We start from the raw sequence: 24520 nt of genomic DNA, 5'->3' as shown, positions 1-24520 counted from the left end.
ACAATGAGAAGTCAATATTGAGAACTGTTAGAGACTCCACCATTGCCTTACGCTGATTAACATACTTTTGCCAATGCAATAAAAATTGAGCTACATTATCAAGCTGATTACACTGTACAATGTGCAGAAACGTCTTTATTAATAACATTTAGATGAGCACCAAGACCACAATGCCCAAGACGAAGTCTGGTTAAGAGAACCTCCTCTCTCCGATTATTGCTAGATATGTGTAATTATGTGATAAAAGGATCGATGCCAGAGAGATGACGTCCTTTTAATGATGATGCCCATCTCTGCTGCCATTTTGTTTTAGCATATGTCATACTGACGGTGCCTAACTCTGCAGGAGAAGGTAAAATTGTTTCATCCTGTTCGGATTCATCAAATTTATTGTAGCTTTTGCCAATTTAGCAGCTTTCTCATTTCCAAGAGATCCAACATGAGCAGGGATCCATGGAAATTCAACATCTAACAGATCTTTACTTAAGTCATTATAAAGGAATAATGTTGATCAAGTCCTGCCTCGATGAGGAAGAACCTACCCGAATTGCATGTTATGCACTGACAGAGTCACTGAAAATTACAGCTGAAACAGGCCTTAAAAAAATAATCCAACGCAATTCTTCAATGATTGCTCCTAGTTCAGCAGAAAATACTGATAATTGATCAGACAATCGGATAGAAAGTTTTCTCTTTTTACTAACGATGAATATATCAGCACCAACACGACCAGACACTGGGCACTTAGAGCCATCAGTGTAAATCTGCTTGGCATTTAACCATTGTAGACTTCGGATATGTTCCTCAGCTATAGCTTTAACTCAAGGTGCTGGCTCACATTTATTTACCTGCTCCAGGACATCAAGATACAAGCAGCTATGGCGGCTTTTCAGGCAGAACAGTAGTGTCATCTATTGCAAGATGACGCACAGTAAGCCGTTCTCTGAGATCGCATTCCATAAGGCCCCATACCATTTTTCCATGAGTCATGAAAATATTCATTACACAATCATTAAACCAAGTTGACGTTGTGTGTTTACTCCCGAATTATTTCAAGTTTAACATATATCTAAGGATGTATTATACATCTGTTTTGCATTGAATTTCATAAACTAGTTTATTTTGAACCAGCCTAGTGTCGAATGACTATATAACAGTCGATGCGCCCGGTGTTGCATAAATGTACATAACAGACGAAACGCCCATTGTCGAATGTCTGTATGTAACAGACGATACAAACTTTGTCGAATGTCTGTATGTAACAGACGATACAAACTTTGTTGAATGTCTGTATGTAACAGACAATACAAACTTTGTTGAATGTCTGTATGTAACAGACGATACAAACTTTGCTGAATGTCTGTATGTAACAGACGATAAAACTTTGTTGAATGTCTGTATGTAACAGACAATACGAACTTTGTTGAATGTCTGTATGTAACAGACGATACAAACTTTGTTGAATGTCTGTATGTAACAGACAATACGAACTTTGTTGAATGTCTGTATGTAACAGACGATACAAACTTTGTTGAATGTCTGTATATAACAGACGATGCAAACTTTGTTGAATGACTATATAACAGACGATACAAACTTTGTTGAATGACTATATAACAGACGATACGCGCCAGGGTTGAATGTATGTCAGTCTCAGCAGACTTCCTCATCATATTTAGAAACTACTTGCATTTCACTCTAAAACTATTCAATGATCTATCTGTTAGTGGAGGAAGCACTCCACATAGTTCAACAACATAGCACTTCAGCATTTGTGATAAACCTTAAATAACTTTCAAAAACTATTTTTACAACTTTTCAAGGGAAAACAATTTCTTCACGCTGAAGACCATTTTCGATCCCCTGGTACAATGAAGCGCATTCTTGGTGTCAGAGGAGGCATGAAACACTCACTCACTTACTAACTCAAATGAATGGCCACTGAATCGTCAAACAACAAACCAACTTTCAAAACAACTTCCCTGTTGGAGTGCTTTGTGTGTAGACAGAATGGGACGATCTACTGCGCCATCCTGCGTAACTAAAAAGGAAATGTGAGACTATTTCGACCTTGTGCCCTTCCTGAAGTGAGAACTGAAGGCACACTGATGTCCGCTGGTGTTTTGTAAGCGTGAGCACAAAGTTCTATTTCATGCTCTGAGTGGCCGCTTCCTTCTGTGTATGCATGCATGCGGTAACTTGAAGTGGGACACTTGGACTGGTGATTATAATTAGACTTGATGCCATTACAACGCCTGACGGCGAGGGGACACACAGCGTCTGGTGTAGATCATGCAAGGTGAGCAAGAAGCCCGTTCTTCGTTTCTTTATCTTGCTGGTGTGACCATGGCTTTCTGGCCATGACTCGTGCTTTTTTATGTTTGATGTGTAACGCCGCACTCAATCAATCAATCAATCTTTATTCATGGTACTTATGAGGCCAAAGGCCTATAGTACATTGTCTGGGGCGTGTTACAAATTCATACATTTTCTTAGTTTCATAGCATGATAAATGAACATTGATAAATTTCTAATAGTCTCTGTACAATCACAAGTCATTAATTCACAAAATTTGTTACCGTTTGGCTTGCGGTTGAAATAGTTATTTAGATATTTTGCTCTTAAATCTTTATACACTGGACATACACATAAAACGTGATATTCATCTTCAATACAATCAGTTTTACAAATCCTACAGAGTCTATGTTCTCTTGCAATACCTTCATATCTGCCTGTTTCAATAAATAGATCATGTGAGCCACAACGAAATCGAGAAAAAGCTGTTCTAAACATGTACATTTAAACTTAATAGGTAAGGTTCTAGTATAATAGTAATCTTAAATGTAGTGTAGTAATTTGCTTTTCTAGAACTGGACAAAGAACCATGACATTTTTGAATGTACACATCTTTTAAAGTCTGTGTCAAACGGGAGAAGAAATTCTGTGGCATATCTCCATGTTGCTGTAACCAAATATAACCATATCCACATTCGTACAACATGTTTTTAACTTTTGATGCCCAATTTTGTTAACGCCGCACTCAGCAATATCCCAGCTATGTGACGGCGGGAGTAAATAATGTACGCTAGGTATTATTAGTTAAGTAAGCTTTAGTTGCGAGGAACTGACTAACGTATAACTACATTGTATATGCATTTTCAAAGCTAAAGTATCAAAGAAAGTAGTTGACATGAATTTCAAGTTCTTTATTCTTCCAATGCGACGTTTCAGTACAGCTGGCCTCCTTTCAAGAAGCCCTCTTATGAATACAAATACTCTCAGACAAACAAATGTGGTTTCATGTGAATTTCAGTACGGTGGTTCACCACAATGGTTCATTCACTGCTGATGAATTTTCCTAGCGAAACAAAGCCAAACAATTGCTCACATCTAGGACAAGTAAAGCGAGTTAATGAAAGGGAACACGAAACTTGGACTGCCATTGTGTTGAACACAATAGTGACTAACACCCGTCTGAGGCTCCGGAACTGTCTGTGTAGAAATGTCAGTAGCTACACATGGTTGACCTGTCAGTAGCTACACATGGTTTAACTGTCAGTAGCTACACATGGTTGACCTGTCAGTAGCTACACATGGTTGAACTGTCAGTAGCTACACATGGTTGAACTGTCAGTAGCTACACATGGTTGACCTGTCAGTAGCTATACATGGTTGACCTGTCAGTAGCTACACATGGTTGAACTGTCAGTAGCTACACATGGTTGACCTGTCAGCAGCTACACATGGTTGAACTGTCAGTAGCTACACATGGTTGACCTGTCAGTAGCTACACATGGTTGAACTGTCAGTAGCTACACATGGTTGACCTGTCAGTAGCTACACATGGTTGAACTGTCAGTAGCTACACATGGTTGAACTGTCTGTGCAGCTACATATGGTTGAACTATATCTGTAGCTACATATGGTTGAACTATCATTGTAGCTACATATGGTGGAACTATCTGTCTAGCTACATATGGTTGAACTATGTCTAGCTACATATGGTTGAACTATCTGTCTAGCTACATATGGTTGAACTATCTGTCTAGCTACATATGATTGAACTATCTGTCAGTAGCTACATATGGTTGGACTATCTGTCTAGCTACATATGGTTGAAATATCTGTGCAGCTACATATGGTAGAACTATCTGAGTAGCTACATATGGTTGAATATGTCTATGTAGCTACAAATGGTTGAACTGTCTGTAGCTACATATGATTGAACTGTATGTAGCTACATATGGTTGAACTGTCTGTAACTACATATTGTTGAACTGACTAGCTACATATGGTTGAATATGTCTATGTAGCTACATATGGTTGAACTGTCTGTAGCTACATATGGTTGAACTGTATGTAACTACATGTGGTTGAATATGTCTATGTAGCTACATATGGTTGAACTGTCTGTAACTACATATGGTTGAACTGTCTGTAGCTACATATGGTTAAACTATCTGTCTAGCTACATATGGTTGAACTATCTGTCTAGCTACATATGGTTGAACTATCTGTCAGTAGCTACATATGGTTGGACTATCTGTCTAGCTACATATGGTTGAATATGTCTATGTAGCTACATATGGTTGAACTGTCTGTAGCTACATATGGTTGAACTGTATGTAACTACATGTGGTTGAATATGTCTATGTAGCTACATATGGTTGAACTGTCTGTAACTACATATGGTTGAACTGTCTGTAACTACATATGGTTGAACTGTATGTAACTACATATGGTTGAATATGTCTATGTAGCTACACATGGTTGAACTGTCTGTAACTACATATGGTTGAACTGTCTGTAGCTACATATGGTTGAACTATCTGTCTAGCTACATATGGTTGAACTATCTGTCTAGCTACATATGGTTGAACTATCTGTCAGTAGCTACATATGGTTGGACTATCTGTCTAGCTACATATGGTTGAAATATCTGTGCAGCTACATATGGTAGAACTATCTGAGTAGCTACATATGGTTGAATATGTCTATGTAGCTACAAATGATTGAACTGTATGTAGCTACATATGGTTGAACTGTCTGTAACTACATATTGTTGAACTGTCTGTAGCTACATATGGTTGAACTGTATGTAACTACATGTGGTTGAATATGTCTATGTAGCTACATATGGTTGAACTGTCTGTAACTACATATGGTTGAACTGTCTGTAGCTACATATGGTTGAACTGTATGTAACTACATGTGGTTGAACTGTCTGTAACTACATATGGTTGAACTGTCTGTAGCTACATATGGTTGAAATATCTGTGTAGCTACACATGGTAGAACTATCTGAATAGCTACATATGGTTGAATATGTCTATGTAGCTACATATGATTGAACTGTATGTAGCTACATATGGTTGAACTGTCTGTAACTACATATTGTTGAACTGACTAGCTATATATGGTTGAATATGTCTATGTAGCTACATATGGTTGAATTGTCTGTAGCTACATATGGTAGAACTATCTGAGTAGCTACATATGGTTGAATATGTCTATGTAGCTACACATGGTTGAATATGTCTATGTAGCTACATATGGTTGAACTGTTTGTAACTACATATGGTTGAACTGTCTGTAACTACATATGGTTGAACTGTCTGTAACTACATATGGTTGAACTGTCTGTAGCTGCATATGGTTGAATATGTCTATGTAGCTACATATGGTTGACCTGTCTGTAGCTACATATGATTGAACTGTCTGTAACTACATATGGTTGAATGTGTTTATGTAGCTACATATGGTTGAACTGTCTGTAGCTACATATGGTTGAACTGTCTGTAACTACATATTGTTGAACTGACGAGCTACATATGGTTGAATATGTCTATGTAGCTACATATGGTTGAATATGCCTATGTAGCTACATATGGTTGAATATGTTTATGTAGCTACATATGGTTGAATGTGTCTATGTAGCTACATATGGTTGAATGTGTCTATGTAGCTACATATGGTTGAATGTGTCTATGTAGCTACATATGGTTGAATGTGTCTATGTAGCTACATATGGTTGAATGTGTCTATGTAGCTACATATAGTTGAATGTGTCTATGTAGCTACATATGGTTGAATGTGTCTATGTAGCTACATATGGTTGAACTTTACACATTCTAAAATCAAGTCAAGCATTGATCTACACAATTTGGATACGATGACATGCATCAACTGGGTCAGCGAGCCTGACCACCCGATCCCGTTACTCGCCTCTAACGACACACAGTATACTGGCTCCGAGCAGACCAGTCCTTGTTTTAGCCCCGCACGCCAGGCAGGGTAACAACAAGTACCATCTGTTAACGTCCTATAGTATCTCGAACCCCAACTTCCCGCTCTCCGGGCAGACGCTATACCACCAGACCACGGAGACAATTTTACAAAATAAGATATAGATATCACAGCGTATATACCAATAATGGCAAGCAAGCTCTACACAAATCAAAACATGCTGTTAGATCGTGATTTGGATTTAGGTTTGTCAGGTATGTCTTAATGTGAATATGGCATACTTGTATCGATTTTGATATATCATGCTTGTTTTGATTTTATATAGCATACTTGTCTTAGGTTGTATATAAAAGTAATGCAGTTTTACACTAAATGTATTTTGTAAAATTCAACAGAGTTATAGACAGAAGTGGGGAATATAGACTTAGGAGTCGTGAATATAGACATAGAAGTGGTGAATATTGACATGGAAGTGGGGAATATAGACTTGGAAGTGGGGAATATAGACTTAGAAGTGGTGAATATAGACATGTTCTGCCAACCGCGGAGAACGTGTAAGCATAAAGATGGGTTAATTTTTAGCATATGGTATTCTTTTTAGGAAAAGGGAAATGTGTCACAGTTTGCACTTGAAGCAGAACCCCGAACTGTGTCAAACGATATCTAACACTCTATGTTGAAAACACAATCTACAAGGATGTGCCTGGGGCGGACTGTGACGGATGACGTTTCTGAAGCTGCCACTCTGACGCAGGCTGGCCTCGGGTCAAGCAACCCTTAATTAACGCGGACTTAAGTAACACTGTACTAACAACAGGCAAGAGTTAAGGTGCTGCGGGGAATTGTATGGCCGACGCTTCTAAACAACGTCATCCACAACCACAGTCCCTTGATGTCGCTACCCACGGGAACCCGGTTCCGAGATCGCCCAGGACACGCCCTTATTGATAACGAGTTTTAATCATTTACAGATCAACTTTACTATGCATTATTAGACATCTTTCGGAATTTGTTATAACAATTTAAGAGGCGACTAACGGGATCGGTCGGTCAGGCTCGCTGACTTGGTTCGTACATGTCATCGTATTCCAATTGCGTGGATCGATGCTCATGTTGTCAATCACTGGATTGTTTGGTCCAGACTCGATTATTTACAGGCCGCCGTCATATAGTGGTATATTGCTGAGTGCGGCGTTAAACAACAAACAAACAATACGAGGATTTGAGGCTTTCGGGTATTTGGGGAGTATATCTTTTCTTAGGAACAGAATTAAAAGAATACGAACATTAAATACACCATGGAAAGTTAATGTTGGAAATATTTCCAATACTTCTAATTTATCTATTTATTTCAACTCTTTGCAAGGTATATAGGAAACCCACTAGGTCAACGTGCAAATGACTTAAAGGTTTCTCTCATATCCGCCTTGTCCATTTGGAGTTGAGATGTTCCAGTCCTTTTTGTGAATGATGTTTCCTGATCCATCAACTGAATAATATTGATGAATTTAGCCCTCTCACATATCAGCCAAATTCAACACAAATTCAAATGCCGAACTTATATATATTTCCAGACACCCGAAGCAAGGAGCATTAGCATGAGGCGACCGTATCGGTATCTCCCCGCCTGGGGGCGTGGCACTCTCGGTGGAACACACGTGACTCATATCTACTTATGCCCACCTGACCAGGAAATACACACACCTTGTGGAACAGACTAAAGGTTTACACTCAGCTGATGACACAACAGACAGGTGTACCAGCACGGACACAACAGACAGGTGTACCAGCACGGACACAACAGACAGGTGTACCAGCACGGACACAACAGACAGGTGTACCAGCACGGACACAACAGACAGGTGTACCAGCACGGACACAACAGACAGGTGTACCAGCACGGGGGGACGGGAGAAAGCATGTTGTCAAGAAATAACTGTCGCTCTATGCAACGTCTGTACCGATAGTTCTTGTGGTTCGTGTATTTGTAAGCATGATCTTGCTCACTCAAGTGGGATGTGAAAAGGTGATTCTTTGGGTTTTTTTAAGAATGAATTAATCATACACAATCCGTAGGATACAACTGTGTTCATTGAAACAGTCACAGAATGAACAACAGCTACGCTTTCATCGCCTTCACCGGAAGTCCCGTCACCTTCGCTGACCTTGTAGGACTTCCGTTTCTGATTCTCATGGGGATTACGGAACTCGTTCTGAACTTGATCGTGCTCGTGGCGTTGCGCTCCTCCCAAGAAGACGCCTCCAACTCATTCATCGTCAACTTGGCAATGGCCGACGCCCTGACCGGCCTCATCGTCATCTACAACAGCGTGTACACCATGCTCGAGTGGAAAGACGTCCACGAATGTCTCTTCAGGTTTGGGCTTCTGATCGGCGTGAACATGGCGTCTGTACTAAGCATTATGTTGCTCACCGTGGACAGATATGTCAAGATCAAAGACCCATTCCGTCACAAGCGGCTGTTCACGTCGAAGAGAGTGACTTTGTTGAACACTTCCGTGTGGGTATTATCCCTAACGGTGGCAATACTGCCTGTAGCCGGCTGGAACCGGTCACAGGAAGTGAAGAAGACATGCAAGTTCTTCACGGTATTTTCCACCAGCTATCTCGGGACTGTCGTGGTCATATTCGTGATACCTCTGGTTGCCATAGTGACACTGTACCCTCAGATCTACGTTCTGGCAAGGAAGCACGCCATGGCGATCCACGCCCAGCTGTGTCGCACGAGTTCTGGCAACACACCCAGGTCCACGCTCAGGTTCGCCAAGACGGTGGGCATCATCATCGGCATGTACATCCTGTGCTGGGCGCCAGTAGGTAGGTAGGGAATCCTGGTGGACTCCAGGTGTAGGTTGTAGGGATTCCAAGTGGATTCCAGGTGGATTCCAGGTGTAGGTAGGTAGGGAGTCCCGGTGGACTCCAGGTGTAGGTAGGGGGTCTAGGTGTAGGTAGGGGGTCCAGGTGTAGGTAGGGAGTCCAGGTGTAGGTAGGGGGTCCAGGTGTAGGTAGGGAGTCCAGGTGTGGGTAGGGAATCCAGGTGTAGGTAGGTAGGGATTCCAGGTGCAGGTAGGGAGTCCAGGTGTAGGCAGGGAGTCCAGGTGTAGGTAGGGAGTCCAGGTGTAGGTAGGGAGTCCAGGTGTGGGTAGGAAGTCCAGGTGTAGGTAGGGAGTCCAGGTGTGAGTAGGGAGTCCAGGTGTAGGTAGGGAGTCCAGGTGTAGGTTAGGAGTCCAGTTGTGGGTAGGTAGGGAGTCCAGTTGTGGGTAGGTAGGGAGTCCAGGTGTAGGTAGGGAGTCCAGGTGTAGGTTAGGAGTCCAGTTGTGGGTAGGTAGGGAGTCCAGTTGTGGGTAGGTAGGGAGTCCAGGATCCCGTTCCACAAAGCGATCTTAGCGCTACGACTGTCGTAAGTATGTCTATGTTAAAGTATGGGGGATACGATCCATTTAGTGCTAAGATCGCTTTGTGGAACGGCGCCCAGGTGTATGTAGGGAGTCCAGGTGATTCCATGGGGAGGGGGGGGGGGGGGGGGGGGACTCAAGGTGTAGGCAGCGGCGACCGGGTGTATAGTCAATCTTTATTTCTTAATACTGAGAGTGAGTGATTGAGTTGGGTATAACGCCGCTTTTAACATTATTCCAGTTATATCACGGCGTGTCAGCTTAATTAGGGAGGAAAGCCCGAAGTAATTGAGGTTTCAGACAGTTACCACTTCGGTGAAACCCACGGGCACGGGTATGATGCTGACAAACCTAGAAACATAGGTTAGGGGCGAACCGGGATTCGAACCCACAATCATAGGTTTCTGCCGTGACCAAGGGACGCAACTCTGCGCATCGACTGGACCACCTGTGCCCCCTTTAATACTGAGAAGGCGCTAGATCTATAGTTCATGTATACAAAGTTGTTGAGGATACACTTATACAATAGAATATACATCATTAACCATGATAACTATTAAATCAAGTCGTTGAGTATGCATGCTTTCTCAGATTCATTGCATGAACACCCGTGAAGGTCTTGGGTAGAACTGGTCTTCAGCAAGCCACGCTTGACGTAAAAGGCGACTATGCCGGTCATAAGAGGCGACTTACGGGATCGGTGATCGGCTGACTTGGTTGATGCATATCATCGTATCTCAATTGCGTAGATCGATGCTCATGACGTCAATCACTGGATTGTCTGTTCAAGACTCGATATTTACAGACTGCCATCATATAGCTGGAATATTGCTAAGTGTGGCGTTAAACCACAAACAAACAAACAAACAAGGCAAGGAAAAATGAACATTGACCAATATTTAAATGTGAGAGTAATTTAGTCTTCATTAGTAAGGAAAATTTACATAAGTGTTGCTTAAGATTTTGAGAAATGCCAAATTTTCTCAGCTTGTGAAGCAGTCTTGTTAATATGTACAGACCATGAGAATGGGTTTGTAAAATACTTTCCAAGGTATTAAATAAAGTAACGACCTCCAGAAGTTGCCCCCTGAAAAGCCTTTTTTTTCTCTTTGCGATTACGGCAAACAAAAGAAGAAATAACTTGACCGTTCCGGGATGTATGATTATATCATCTATACATTTGGCCTACATATGCTCTGCTGATTCATTTATGAAGAAAGAAAAGAGAAACGGACTTAAAATACATCCTTGACGAACACCAATATTACAAGGTGGAGTCCACGTGTAGTGTAGGTGAAGGTACGTAGCGAAGTTCAGGTGTAGTCCATGGATTCGACACTAAAACAATATGATTATCTTCATTGCCGCCTTTCGAACTATTATGATCAAGGTCTACAAAGAGCCCTTAGCTGGCTGATACTTTGACATAGTCTTACGACAGACACGGCGCCAGGACCATTATCTTGAAAATTCCGTGTTTGTCGTAAGCTGACATAGTGATTCAGGACATTCTTCTTCTCCATCAATCATCATGGTGGTACAAGGCCAATGTATGACATATTTCACATACAGACTTGACAACACGATATTTCGTACATCATATTTTCGATAATATAATTGATATAAACTTCGATAATGATTGCATTTCTTTCAAATTGGATGTACAAATAGTCCTATAATAATAATAATGATCACAATAATAATAATAATAATAGTAGTAGCAGCATATTTTATAGAACCTTTCATGTACGTACAAATTTCTTCCTGTCTTCTTTGAATACCTCACAACAAAAAGTATAATGGAATTCGTCTGCAATAGCTGGTGATTTACATTATGTACACGTGATTAGATTATGATCAGTAGTTATGAATATTAAAATAGGGTAAGACATGACTTCAGGGCACAGTCGGATTTGCTGTGAGAAGGAAGTTGCTTCATAAAATTGATAGTTATTACCTTTCGAACTAAACAAGCTAAACTGTCACTTCTCCATTTTTTTAAAAATATATCCTTTAGAACTCGTTCAACAATTACGACAATCCATTCGTCATGGAAATATTGAGGTACGAGATATACTCCGGTCAGGCAGCAAGTATTCAGTAACTGCTCTAGACGGTATATCCAAGGGTCGATCAGCCATCATACTACCATGCAATGAATGCTCGGACACTTACATAGAGTATTATGATCTGCAAGCTCGACGCAGTGTTTATGTCTAACTGGACCGAGCTGTATATTGTATTAGATGATGTACCATGGGCCAATGGCCGACATCTGCACAAAATAAAGAATTGAAGAATGGATCAGCCATCATTAAGATGTGTAATACGTTTGGAATTTTTTTCGAGTTACATTCTATTTCAATATTATTCAGTAACGTTGCATTGCTTTTTAAACCTGGAAGATTTCATATCACTTTGAAAAATCGAGAAGATAAATGTTCTCCTTGCCTTAGTCCACATTTACTAGGGGGGATCTGTTTGTGTGAAGCCTCGTTCTGAGTAATTGTTCTGTGTTCCCAGGCACGTACCTCCTCCTGGTGCTGCTCGACCGCCCCCTGGTGGAGGAGACGGGAGTTGACCTCGGCGCCGTCCTCACCTACACTGCCGGTGTCGGCTTCCTCAACAGTCTCATCAACCCTCTCGTGTATGCCATCAAGATCCCCGCGGTCGGCCGGGTGTTCAGGAGAGTGTGCTGTTGTTGTTGCTGTTCCTGGTCTGACCCCGCCCCCTCCGCCAGACACAGTGTGTACACACTGGCTAGTGTTGGTCTTATCCCCTTGAGACCGGACGACGCCAGGTGATGAACGCCAGACGCAAGGTGATGAACGCCAGGTGATGTGTGCCAGACGATAGGTGATGTAACATGAAGACACGTAACAGAAGCAAAACAAAATCAGCATTCAACGTCACTGTGTCACCACCATGTGATGTGCGGGATATGCACCTGAACACCGCAACGTGATGTGTGCGATATGCAACTGAACACTATTATGTGATGTGCGCGATATGCAACTGAACACCACCACGTGATGTGCTCGATATACACCTGAACACCGCCACGTGATATTCGCGGTATGCAACTGAACACTATTATGTGATGTGCGCGATATGCAACTGAACACCACCACGTGATATTCGCGGTATGCAACTGAACACCACCACGTGATGTGCGGGATATGCAACTGAACACCACCACGTGATATTCGCGGTATGCAACTGAACATCGCCACGTGATATTCGCGGTATGTAACTGAACACCGCCACGTGATATTCGCGGTATGCAACTGAACACCGCCACGTGATATTCGCGGTATGTAACTGAACATCGCCATGTGATATTCGCGGTATGCAACTGAACACCGCCACGTGATGTGTGCGATATGCAACTGAACACCACCACGTGATGTGCGCGATATGCAACTGAACACCACCACGTGATGTGCGCGACATGAACAATCCTGGTCTGGAATCTGGCAAAAAATATGTAAATTTAAATCAGAATTGGTGCAATAAAATGTTTGATAACTTCACGGGGATGCTTCGTTTCTATATGTCCTTTTTGAGATACGATAAAGTCACGTTATCAACCGACACCAGCAAAAATGTATGTCTGTTTTATTGACTTTTCAAAAGCTTTCAATTCTGTCAACAGAGAAAAGCTTTCCCCGGATATTTATTCCAAAAGAACGGCCTTGGTAAAACAGGGGGGGAAGTGTTACGATCTCTGTGCACCAACCTGTGACAGCCTGTACGCGTGCCTGCACCGACACATGTAAATACAGAAGTGTTGGAATGCCCCTCAGGTGCACGACTGCGTTGTGTTCTTAATGGTCCGCTTTTGTTCTCAATTTTCATTCATGAATTGGTTAGTGAAAGCACGTCCTCTTGTACAAGTGGTGTTCAGGTATTCCCAGATTCCACGGAGCAGTGCCCATATGCTGATGTTGTTCTGTTTTCTGATACTGTAATTGGCCTCCAAAAACAAATCGATATTTTAGAGAAACATTCCAGTACATGTAGACAAAACAAGAATTGTTATACATTGTATATAAAAATGGCAAACTATCTAGAGCCGAAAAGTGGTTTACAAACTTGCCCCAATTAAAGTTTCATCCTCGTATAACATCTTGGTCTGCTGGTCAGTGGGCAAGCATCGATAAACAATCTGACCCAAAAGCTACGAAGATTCTCATCACTGTTCAGCGCAGTTTATTAAAGTTTGAAGATCTCTCATATTTCAACATCTTTGACTGTAAAAGGTTTTAGGCAAGGTTGCCTACCCTAGTGTATGGTTCTGATGTTTGGGTATTCAAAGGTATAATTCTTGCGAATAAAAATTCAGTTACAAGAACGTAATTGTTTTCTAGGCATCCACACATCAAACAACAAGTGATATTGTACCAGAGGAATGTGGAAGACACCCCATCTACATATTGACAATAAAAAGCTGTATCTCATCATATGTGAGGGATGAAGCACTCCTCCTCGGGTGTGGTCGAGGACGTAGGACAGAGGCAAGAGGGTATCAGCAATAGAAGACCGAGGAGCGAACTGAGGTCTTACGTTGCCGAGACCCTCTTGCCTCGATCTTCTTTCCTCGACCACAACCGAGGAGGAGTGCTTTATCTCACTTACAAACTGTCTAAGTGCAAGAAATAACAGAAAGAATAAGAAAACATGGAGATATTGTGAAACAATCCATGCAGTGTGTCGCGGTATACATGGAATGCTCACAAAGCGTGTAAAAGAAGAAGTGGTTCTTGGATATGCGTGGATTGGACAGGGAGTTGGGAATGTTACAGCTTTATAATCAGTTGTGCATCAAGATGTAGAGATTGTTTTCAGCCTCATTTGTATACATTAGATTTTGTGTTGTTTAACGCCGCACTCAGAAATATTCCAGCTATATGATGGCGGTCTGTAAGTAATCGAGTCTGGACCAGATAATCCAGTGTTGACATCATGAGCATCGATCCACGCAATTGGGATCGATTACATGCATCAACCAAGTCAGCAAGCTTGACCCCCCGATCCCGTTAGTCGCCTCTTACGACAAGCATAGTTGTCATTTATGGCAAGCATATGTTGCTGAAGACCTATTCTGCCACGGATCTTCACGGGTAGTATACATTACAGAGATCTAAGGAATCATTATAGTGTATCTAAATATACGTCCTGTCCACGAATAAATATATTTTGTATACAAATGTCAACAGAAAATGACCACCTTCTGCAGAATGTGGCTACGTTTATACGCCATGTACTGTCAACACGTAACCTTACATGGAACACTTGCCCAGGGTAAACATTGTACTTGCACCACGGGTTTAGCCTGCAGTGCAGAAATAAACATATCTTAACCGACTCAACATAGTGACAGAAGCGCACGTAAAGCACTCGTTGCCATGATGTTTGTTTCAGTGTTGTTTAACGCCGCACTAAGCAATATTCCACTAAGCAGTATTCCACTAAGCAGTATGACGACGATCTGCAAATAAACGAGTCTGGAATAGGCAATCCAGTGATTAACATCATGAGCATCGATCCAATTGTGATACGATGACATGCATCAACCAAGTCAGCGAGCGTGACCACCCGATCCCGTTAGTCGCCTCTTACGACAAGCATAGTCGCCTTTTACGGCAAGCATGGGTTGCTGAAGACATATACCACCCCGCTCACACATTGGCCATTTGAGGAGATATTATACAATCTAGGGGCGTTTTTTTTTAAAAACTCTTTGATTAAAATGGATACTAAATTGAAGATATTTAGAAGGTATTTTCTTGCAAATGACATGTTTATTTCATTGAGTGACTTGACAAATGTAATATTTCTTAGTGGCGGAACCAGGAACAAAAATGTCCCCTTCGTCAGGTCACGAGAGAGCTTTTAAAAACACCATGCGATGATGATGATGATGATGATGATGTGAAAAGTATCTGACCAATGTAAATAAAAAACAAAAGAATGGCATTATATCAATTTCGATGTGGTTATTATGATCTGATGTTATATTATAAAACTATTTTATGCCACTGGGAACCAATTATGCAGAATTTTGACAGTAATAATATTGAGCACGAATAACATGTTCTTCTCATTTGTATACATTACAGATGTTCTAAGGAGTCATTATATTAAGTAGTAAATATACGTCCTGTCCATGAATAAAGACATTTATTACTTGCAAGTGAAGAGATCACCAGTTTAATAAACATACAGCTGTATTACACATTGTGTAATACCAAAAAGTCGAAACACGTTTCACGAACAAATATTGAAAGCTCTCAACATCCCTTGGCTTATTCAACGACATTGTGTGTGGAGATGATAGATCACTGGGAGGAGATTATGCACACTCAATGACCCCAGCAACCTTGTTGCTAGGCTGACGTCACAGGGCATTGTTTCGCCGATGGATCTTGCAACAAAATTCAACAAATTACGTCATCGGGTATTGTGACGTGATTGTAAACTTTGAGGTGCAAGGCCCCGTTCCACAAGGCGATCGTATTGTAGCGCAACGAGTCGTTAGTCTAAGTTAAAGTATGTGAGATGCGATAGCCTTCGCCGCGCTACGATTATTTTGTGGGACGGACGCCTGAATTGTAACGGTGGACCATTGTATGATATTAAATTCATACGTTCCAACTTTTGACGTGTTTGAAGTATTATTCTGTTAAACTCAAATGGATTATGCCATGGATCGTGTAGGTGTCAGCCTATTCACACTCAACAGTATAATTCTAAAAACATTATAAATGGCAAGTAATAAATAAAATACTAAACTCGCTCCCGTGTAAAACCAATTTTATGAAACTCGTGAATAGTTGTGGTATCTGACTCGCTTTCGCTCGTCAGATACCAGAACTATTCACTCGTTTCATAATATTGGTATTACACGGGAGCTCGTTTAGTATTCTGTATTTTGTATACAAATGTCAACAGAAAATGACCACCTTCTGCAGAATGGGGCTAATGTTTATACACCATGTACTGTCAACACGTAACCTTACATGGAACACTCGCCCAGTTAGTGTAATCCATGTATTTGTACTGCGGGCCTTCCCGATGCAAGGGAGATAACTGACTGTATAAATCCAGTTTCAACTTTTAAGAGACAGTTAACTCCCTTGCCTCGGGAGGATGCAAGCTCCTTCCCAGCGCTTGACACCTTTGTTACACTCTCGGTAACATCGCTGCCACCAGTGTGGGCGCGGCCATTACAAGAATCTTGAAATTTGCCCTCTAACCCCAAATGTAGTAACGTTTGGACTTTTGTTTATATCTTTGGGAATGCCATGATATTTCATTTTGAAAAGGTTTACGACTGACCATGTTTTCCAGATGAATTTACTTTGTTGTTTTAATAATCAGATTGGTTCGAGATTGCAGACTAACGGAAAATCAACCAACTTCTCCCTTACATTCTTACTATATCAATAACACGATAGTTTTAATGAAACAGAAATTCAAATTGACAAACGAAGAAAGTAATGTAGCAGCGATAAGTGTATTCGGCGTCAAGACAGTCGTCACTTGTTTGTAAACATAACGGTCATTCGGTTGCGAGTTCAACTCCAAGCATGGTGTGGCCACCTATTCACAGTGGGGAGTTTTAGTATAGAGAGCTCCGCGAACGGGCTATCGCTGTGAGGAGCTTGGGGAAGATGACAGTCCATTCAGAACATTCGTGACCAACTTGTCCCATTCCGGGACAAGCTGAATGTAGACCTTGTTGTGGGTCACGGAAACATGCGAATGGAGACGAATGAGTTCAGAAATAAACTGACATTATTCGTGATAGTGACAGAAGCGCACGTAAAGCACTCGTGGTCAGGAACGATCACCCATTGGCCATTTTGTTTGGGGATGTTATACAATCTAGGAGCGGTTTAACAGTCTCTTTGATTAATATGGATACTAAATTGAAGATATTTTTGTATTTTCTTGCAAATGACATGTTTATTTCATTGAGTGACTTGACAAATTTAATATTTCTTAGTGGCGGCACCAGGAGTAAAAATGTCAGCTTTGTCAGGTCACGAGAGAGCTTTTAAAAACACCATGCGAAGCACATGTGGTATAATAATAATAATAATAATAATAATAATAATAATAATAATAACAATAATAACAACAACAACAATAATAATAATAATAATAATAATAATAATAATAATAATAATAATAATAATAATAATAATGTGAAAAGTATCTGACTAGTGTAAATAAAAAACAAACAGAATGGCATTATATCAATTTCGATGTGGTTATTATGATCTGATGTTATATTATAACACTATTTTATGAAACTGGGAACCAATTTAGTCTATCTTACAGACCCTGATACATTTATATCAACTACAGCTCATGCAAGTCTATAATGTTTGGCAATATTACTGCAGTATCAAAATGAAGAGAATCACTGGGCTCCCTTTTTTATAAGATTTTTATTAAGATAACTGAACAAATGTTTTTTTCTGTACGATATGTTCATTTCAGAGACTATATGTTAGTCTAGGAACCAATTATGCAGAATTTTGACAGTAATAATACTGAGCACGAATAACATGTTCTTCTCATTTGTATACATTACAGATGATCTAAGGAATCATTATATTGTATCTAAATATACGTCCTGTCCATGAATAAATATATTTTGTATACAAATGTCAACAGAAAATGACCACCTTCTGCAGAATGTGGCTGCGTTTCTACACCATGTACTGTCAACACGTAACCTTACATGGAACACTTGCCCAGTTAGTGTAATCCATGTATTTGTACTGCGGGACTCAGTCAACAGTTCACATCTTCCCGATGCAAGGGAGATAACTGATTGTAGAAGTCCAGTTTCAACTGTTAAGAGATAGTTAACTCCCTTGCCTCGATGACTGTTCATTCAGAACATAGGTGACCAACTTGTCCCAATCCGGGACAAGCCGAATGTAGACCTTGTTGTGGATCACGGAAACATGCGAATGGAGACGAATGAGCTCAGTAATAAACTGACATTATTCGTGATAGTTACAGAAGCGCACGTAAAGCACTCGTGGCCAGGAACGACCACCCATTAGCCATTTTGTTTCTAGGAGCGGTTTAACAAAGTCTCTTTGATTAATATGGATACTAAATTGAATATATTTGTACTTTTTTGCCAATAACATCATTTTAACCTGTCTATTTCATTGAGTGAGTGACTTGACAAGTTTAATATTATATTTCTTCGTGGCGGAACCAGGTCACGAGACAGCTTTTAAAAACACCCTGCGAAACACATGAATAATAATAATAATAATAATAATAATAATAATAATAATAATAATACACGCGATCTACGGTATATAATGGAAATATCATTGTTGACGTAATATTCATTTGGCTCACGTCATAGGCAATGACGTCACAATAGTAACGACCGACCCCATATTGACATGTCACTTTCTCCATATGTTCTTCAATATTCTAGACACACGTCCTCTCTACAACTAATTAATACGTGTTGATAATGAAGCTATTATTACAGTTGTGAATGTTGATGTTTTTACGAAACTCTTATCGGAATGTATGTATTCTAATACTCGACTAACATTTTCACTGTACTGCATGCACTGTCTTCGCTACAGACGGCGCAACCTGACACTCTGCTTGCACCACGCTTCAGTCAGGGGTCCATATATCTTGTATCGTCTCTGCTTTAATACACTATAGCTCCTCCCATGTAGTTTGTACTTTCGATATCAGTATTATACTGCACACTAAGAAATGCAGGTCAACGGGTGCACATATTCGTCCTAAGCGTACAGGCCATTGTCACAGCAAAAATTGCATGTATTTATTATCATGTACACAGACACACCTCCACCGCATTCCTCAAGTTCACGCAATGAATAAGTCGTCATATTGTCAGACGGGGATAACCTGCGCGTGGAGACAGCCTCGTTCTGGCGGTGACCTCAGGTCACTCAGTCTGCACGGAGTTTCCCTCACGCGCTTGTATCATCACAGGTGAGCGCATGAAATGAGCTCTGGGACATGGCGCTCCCAAGTGTCAGAGAGCACATCAGTTTAATGACGGAACTCGATATGACTATATGTGAAGACACGTTTTCGAAAGCGTGTAGTGTGTGACTGTGTCAGGTTGGGAGACGCGGCTGACAACCTGTTGCTCCGCGTGTTGTTGCGACGAGATAATCGGAGTGTTGTCGACAGTCGTGTTTTGTCTAGACGGGTTACACAGATAATCGCCAGGTAGGTAATATGGGGGGCGATATTTTGTGTCGGATTTGTTTGACGACCATGTCTGTTGTTGTCAATTGTTTTATGAGATCCCATATTTTAAGGGCTTTGTTACTTCGGGTATAAGGCTTTTAAGTATATTGCATAGTTTCTTTAGAATGTAGATATAATATATATAGACAGGTACCATGTAACCAATAATAGTAACCAAAAAACTCGCAGAGGAGGCCAAAGTCTACGATTTTTTTGCAAGTTTTTTTATTGTTATTATTATTAGTTACATGGCCCTGGCTGTAGTTATATATATGCGTAATGACAAACTGCAAAATCCCTGCGTTGAAGTGAGGCTAATGAAAATGGTGAAAACGTTGATATACCCTGTTTTATTGTGGTACGTATAATGTCTACCATTTCCTGCCCCTGCCACAGTCCCAGGGACGTCTAAGAGGCTGAATACAAGATTTGGTTCCATGTGTATATTAATTCCAGGGAAACTTTCACTACCAACATTTACCAACTACCAACATTTGTTGGAGGCGCAAATCACATCAAGTTGTGGTTCCTATCACACTGCAAGGTGTTCCTGTCTAAAGGAACATTCACACAAATACGTTCAATCTTTTGAAAATATCAAGTGTTTAAAAGAGTGACAAAAACATTGTGCTGCTATATAAAAAAATGGGGGCTAGGGTTTGTTTGGGGTGTTATTTTAGGGTAGGGGAGAAGAATGAAAGGATACATGACATTTAAACCTGTAACAAATGCTCTGTGTAAAAATTCCTAGAATCTATTTAACAAATTCTCATTGCAATGAATTCTCATGCTACAATACTTTCATCGGTTTCAATTCTGTTTTGGCTGGGTTCTGTATTCTCTCCGATTCTGTCTTGATGAATGTTTTCACATTTTCCTTTAACCTTAATCATGTTAATTAACTACCAGTATTTGTTTCATGCTTTTCTTTTTTTACTGTATTCTTTTGTTTATTTATGTTTATATTTTGGCGAACATATATATATCTTATTTAGCAGTGACAATTTGCATGGACAGCAGTCATAAACACACCAAACACTAAATGTGGGCAGAATAAAAACATGTTCACAAGCCCCTCCCCTCAGGCAGCAGCTGATCACCTCCGATTATTCAGTATTCAAATGACAACTTGACAAATGAAGTAAAAGAAAATTCTACAATAAAGACTTAAGAATTTATTGAACAAAAAAACCCCTTGTGCAGGCCTCAAAGTTACAACAAAAACGGTAGCCAATGCGACCTAAATTTCAATTAGTCTACTGTCTAAAATTCAGAGGTAGCCAAATGAGTACCTTGAAAAATATCTTGTGGCGACTAAATTCTATTGCTACACATCTGTAGACACAAAGATAAATAACAGCTTATCTTGGAAAACATGTCTGCTAATAATTCTACCCGCAAATAATTCCTCCTAAAGTCGACAGTGAACCGAAATACATAGATATTAATGTAATTAGTACTTTATTTTAGTTGAGAATGCTCATTGGACATGTTGGATAAGCAAGGATATACCTATATAATCTATTAACATAAATTGCATCATTGTTTGTCATGTTAGAGTCACAAGTAACAAAAATCAAATACAGTTTCCACTAATATACAATTCCAGGACTAGTGCTATAACCTGTACATTTTATAATAGTTATTTGATAAAAGATCATTTCAAATGCTTTTGGTTGCCTACAATATTGGCTTGACTTCTTGATTTTTACCACTGACTACCTGGAAAAAAACTACTTGTAGCTATATGGCTGCTTGGTCAAAATGTAAACCTTGAGGCCTGACCTAGGTGTGACAGAGTACAATGTCTAACACAAAAGTGTAAAACAGTTTATAGATGCTCGTAGTAGTATGTACATAGACTTACATATGTTATGTACAATTGTGCATATATATGTAGACAGAGCTTGTAAACATACTGATGATGATATGTGAGTTACAAACAATAGCAGATAATGATCAACAAAGACACTACTAAAGAGAGCACATAATTCAGTGGGCACTGAACAGAAGAGGTGGGGGAGCTATTTGACATGTCGTCATCTTGGTATTAAACTTGGTATGTAGAAGTTTTGACTTGGCATGGTCTGGTCTGGGGTTTAGAATAAGTGAAAGCATCTTATTGTTTTCTGAATTGATTACATTGGAAAAAACTTGTTTGAGCTGAATATATTGTACAGCAACCCTTGCACAGTGTAATGAATCTGGGCTTCACCCTCTCTTGTTCCGATGGCGAAGTTTGTCTCGTCTCTGTCTGCTGGTGTCTTAACCAGTGTGTCAACAGTCTCAAAATATTGCTAACAAGGGGGTAGCCTTAAAATCTACTAGCCAGTGTCAGATTTTGCTAGCTTAAGTATGTGTGATACTTTATTTTTCTAGAAATTTGTTTTTGTGTGTCAATAAACATGATAAAGAAAACCCAAATTGCAAATCATGATTCAAATCTGCAGGGGTGGAACTTTGGTCCTGCAACTTTGCAACCTTGATTCTTTACATGTATGAATTTGATTTTTGTTTTTTGATTGTCATATTCATCTACAGAAATGGCAGAACTTTCATTTTGATCAATATCGTAGTTTGTGGTTATTCCCTCTAAGATTTTGATACTTTCAATGAGGAATAAAGCTTCTTATTCCGACTGAGGACCATAGTGGAAGGAAGTTGCAGATCTGCTGTCCCTGTCCTTGACTCACATCATGTGCCTCAGTGACAATAACACGACACATCAGTCAATGAATATATGATATCTTCATCATGTGCCTCAGTGACAATGACACAACACATCATTCAATGAATATATGATATCTTCATCATGTGCCTCAGTGACAATAACACGACACATCATTCAATGAATATATGATATCTTCATCATGTGTCTCAGTGACAATAACACAACACATCATTCAATGAATATACGATATCTTCATCATGTGTCTCAGTGACAATAACACGACACATCAGTCAATGAATATATGATATCTTCATCATGTGCCTCAGTGACAATGACACAACACATCATTCAATGAATATATGATATCTTCATCATGTGCCTCAGTGACAATGACACGACACATCAGTCAATGAATATACGATGTCTTCATCATGTGCCTCAGTGACAATGACACGACACATCATTCAATGAATATATGATATCTTCATCATGTGTCTCAGTGACAATAACACGACACATCAGTCAATGAATATATGATATCTTCATCATGTGTCTCAGTGACAATAACACGACACATCAGTCAATGAATATATGATATCTTCATCATGTGCCTCAGTGACAATGACACGACACATCATTCAATGAATATACGATGTCTTCATCATGTGCCTCAGTGACAATGACACGACACATCATTCAATGAATATACGATGTCTTCATCATGTGTCTCAGTGACAATAACACGACACATCAGTCAATGAATATATGATATCTTCATCATGTGTCTCAGTGACAATAACACAACACATCATTCAATGAATATATGATATCTTCATCATGTGCCTCAGTGACAATGACACGACACATCAGTCAATGAATATATGATATCTTCATCATGTGCCTCAGTGACAATGACACGACACATCAGTCAATGAATATATGATATCTTCATCATGTGCCTCAGTGACAATGACACAACACATCATTCAATGAATATATGATATCTTCATCATGTGTCTCAGTGACAATGACACGACACATCATTCAATGAATATATGATATCTTCATCATGTGTCTCAGTGACAATAACACAACACATCATTCAATGAATATATGATATCTTCATCATGTGCCTCAGTGACAATGACACGACACATCAGTCAATGAATATATGATATCTTCATCATGTGCCTCAGTGACAATGACACGACACATCAGTCAATGAATATATGATGTCTTCATCATGTGCCTCAGTGACAATGACACAACACATCAGTCAATGAATATATGATATCTTCATCATGTGTCTCAGTGACAATAACACGACACATCAGTCAATGAATATATGATATCTTCATCATGTGTCTCAGTGACAATAACACGACACATCAGTCAATGAATATATGATATCTTCATCATGTGCCTCAGTGACAATGACACGACACATCATTCAATGAATATACGATGTCTTCATCATGTGTCTCAGTGACAATAACACGACACATCATTCAATGAATATATGATATCTTCATCATGTGTCTCAGTGACAATAACACAACACATCATTCAATGAATATATGATATCTTCATCATGTGCCTCAGTGACAATGACACGACACATCAGTCAATGAATATATGATATCTTCATCATGTGCCTCAGTGACAATGACACGACACATCAGTCAATGAATATATGATATCTTCATCATGTGCCTCAGTGACAATAACACGACACATCAGTCAATGAATATACGATGTCTTCATCATGTGTCTCAGTGACAATAACACAACACATCATTCAATGAATATATGATATCTTCATCATGTGTCTCAGTGACAATAACACGACACATCAGTCAATGAATATATGATATCTTCATCATGTGTCTCAGTGACAATAACACGA

General features: G+C 39.9%; 2 protein-coding genes across 2 annotated transcripts in view; both read left to right on the top strand.

Moving 5' to 3' along the window:
* Nucleotides 1-2249: 2249 nt before the first annotated feature.
* LOC139441681 (adenosine receptor A3-like) lies at nucleotides 2250-13166 on the top strand. Its single transcript, XM_071222484.1, has 3 exons — nucleotides 2250-2299; nucleotides 7821-9084; nucleotides 12186-13166. The coding sequence occupies exons 2-3, from the start codon at nucleotides 8355-8357 to the stop codon at nucleotides 12464-12466; spliced, it is 1011 nt and encodes a 336-aa protein (XP_071078585.1). The 5' UTR covers nucleotides 2250-2299; nucleotides 7821-8354; the 3' UTR covers nucleotides 12467-13166.
* A 6502-nt stretch (nucleotides 13167-19668) lies between these two features.
* Nucleotides 19669-24520, top strand: part of LOC139441612 (protein sprint-like) — a 94152-nt gene continuing 89300 nt past the window's right edge. Inside the window, exon 1 of the mRNA XM_071222418.1 lies at nucleotides 19669-19922. The gene's annotated coding sequence lies outside the window, so the exon portion shown is untranslated. The remainder of the gene's footprint in view (nucleotides 19923-24520) is intronic.

The sequence above is a fragment of the Haliotis cracherodii genome, unplaced genomic scaffold (genome assembly GCF_022045235.1).
Source record: "Haliotis cracherodii isolate W230 unplaced genomic scaffold, xgHalCrac1.p SCAF_42, whole genome shotgun sequence".
NCBI classification, from domain to species: Eukaryota; Metazoa; Mollusca; class Gastropoda; order Lepetellida; family Haliotidae; genus Haliotis; species Haliotis cracherodii.
The sequence above is the reverse complement of the archived record's forward strand: the minus strand, read 5'-3'. Positions and strand labels throughout refer to the sequence as shown.

What these genes read in the sequence shown, in the direction of transcription:
- LOC139441681 (XM_071222484.1), top strand. Translation starts at nt 8,355, where the DNA reads ATGAACAACAGCTACGCTTTCATCGCCTTCACCGGAAGTCCCGTCACC. An exon ending in CCTGTGCTGGGCGCCAGTAG is followed by an intron (nt 9,085 to 12,185) that starts GTAGGTAGGGAA and finishes CTGTGTTCCCAG; the next exon opens with GCACGTACCTCCTCCTGGTG.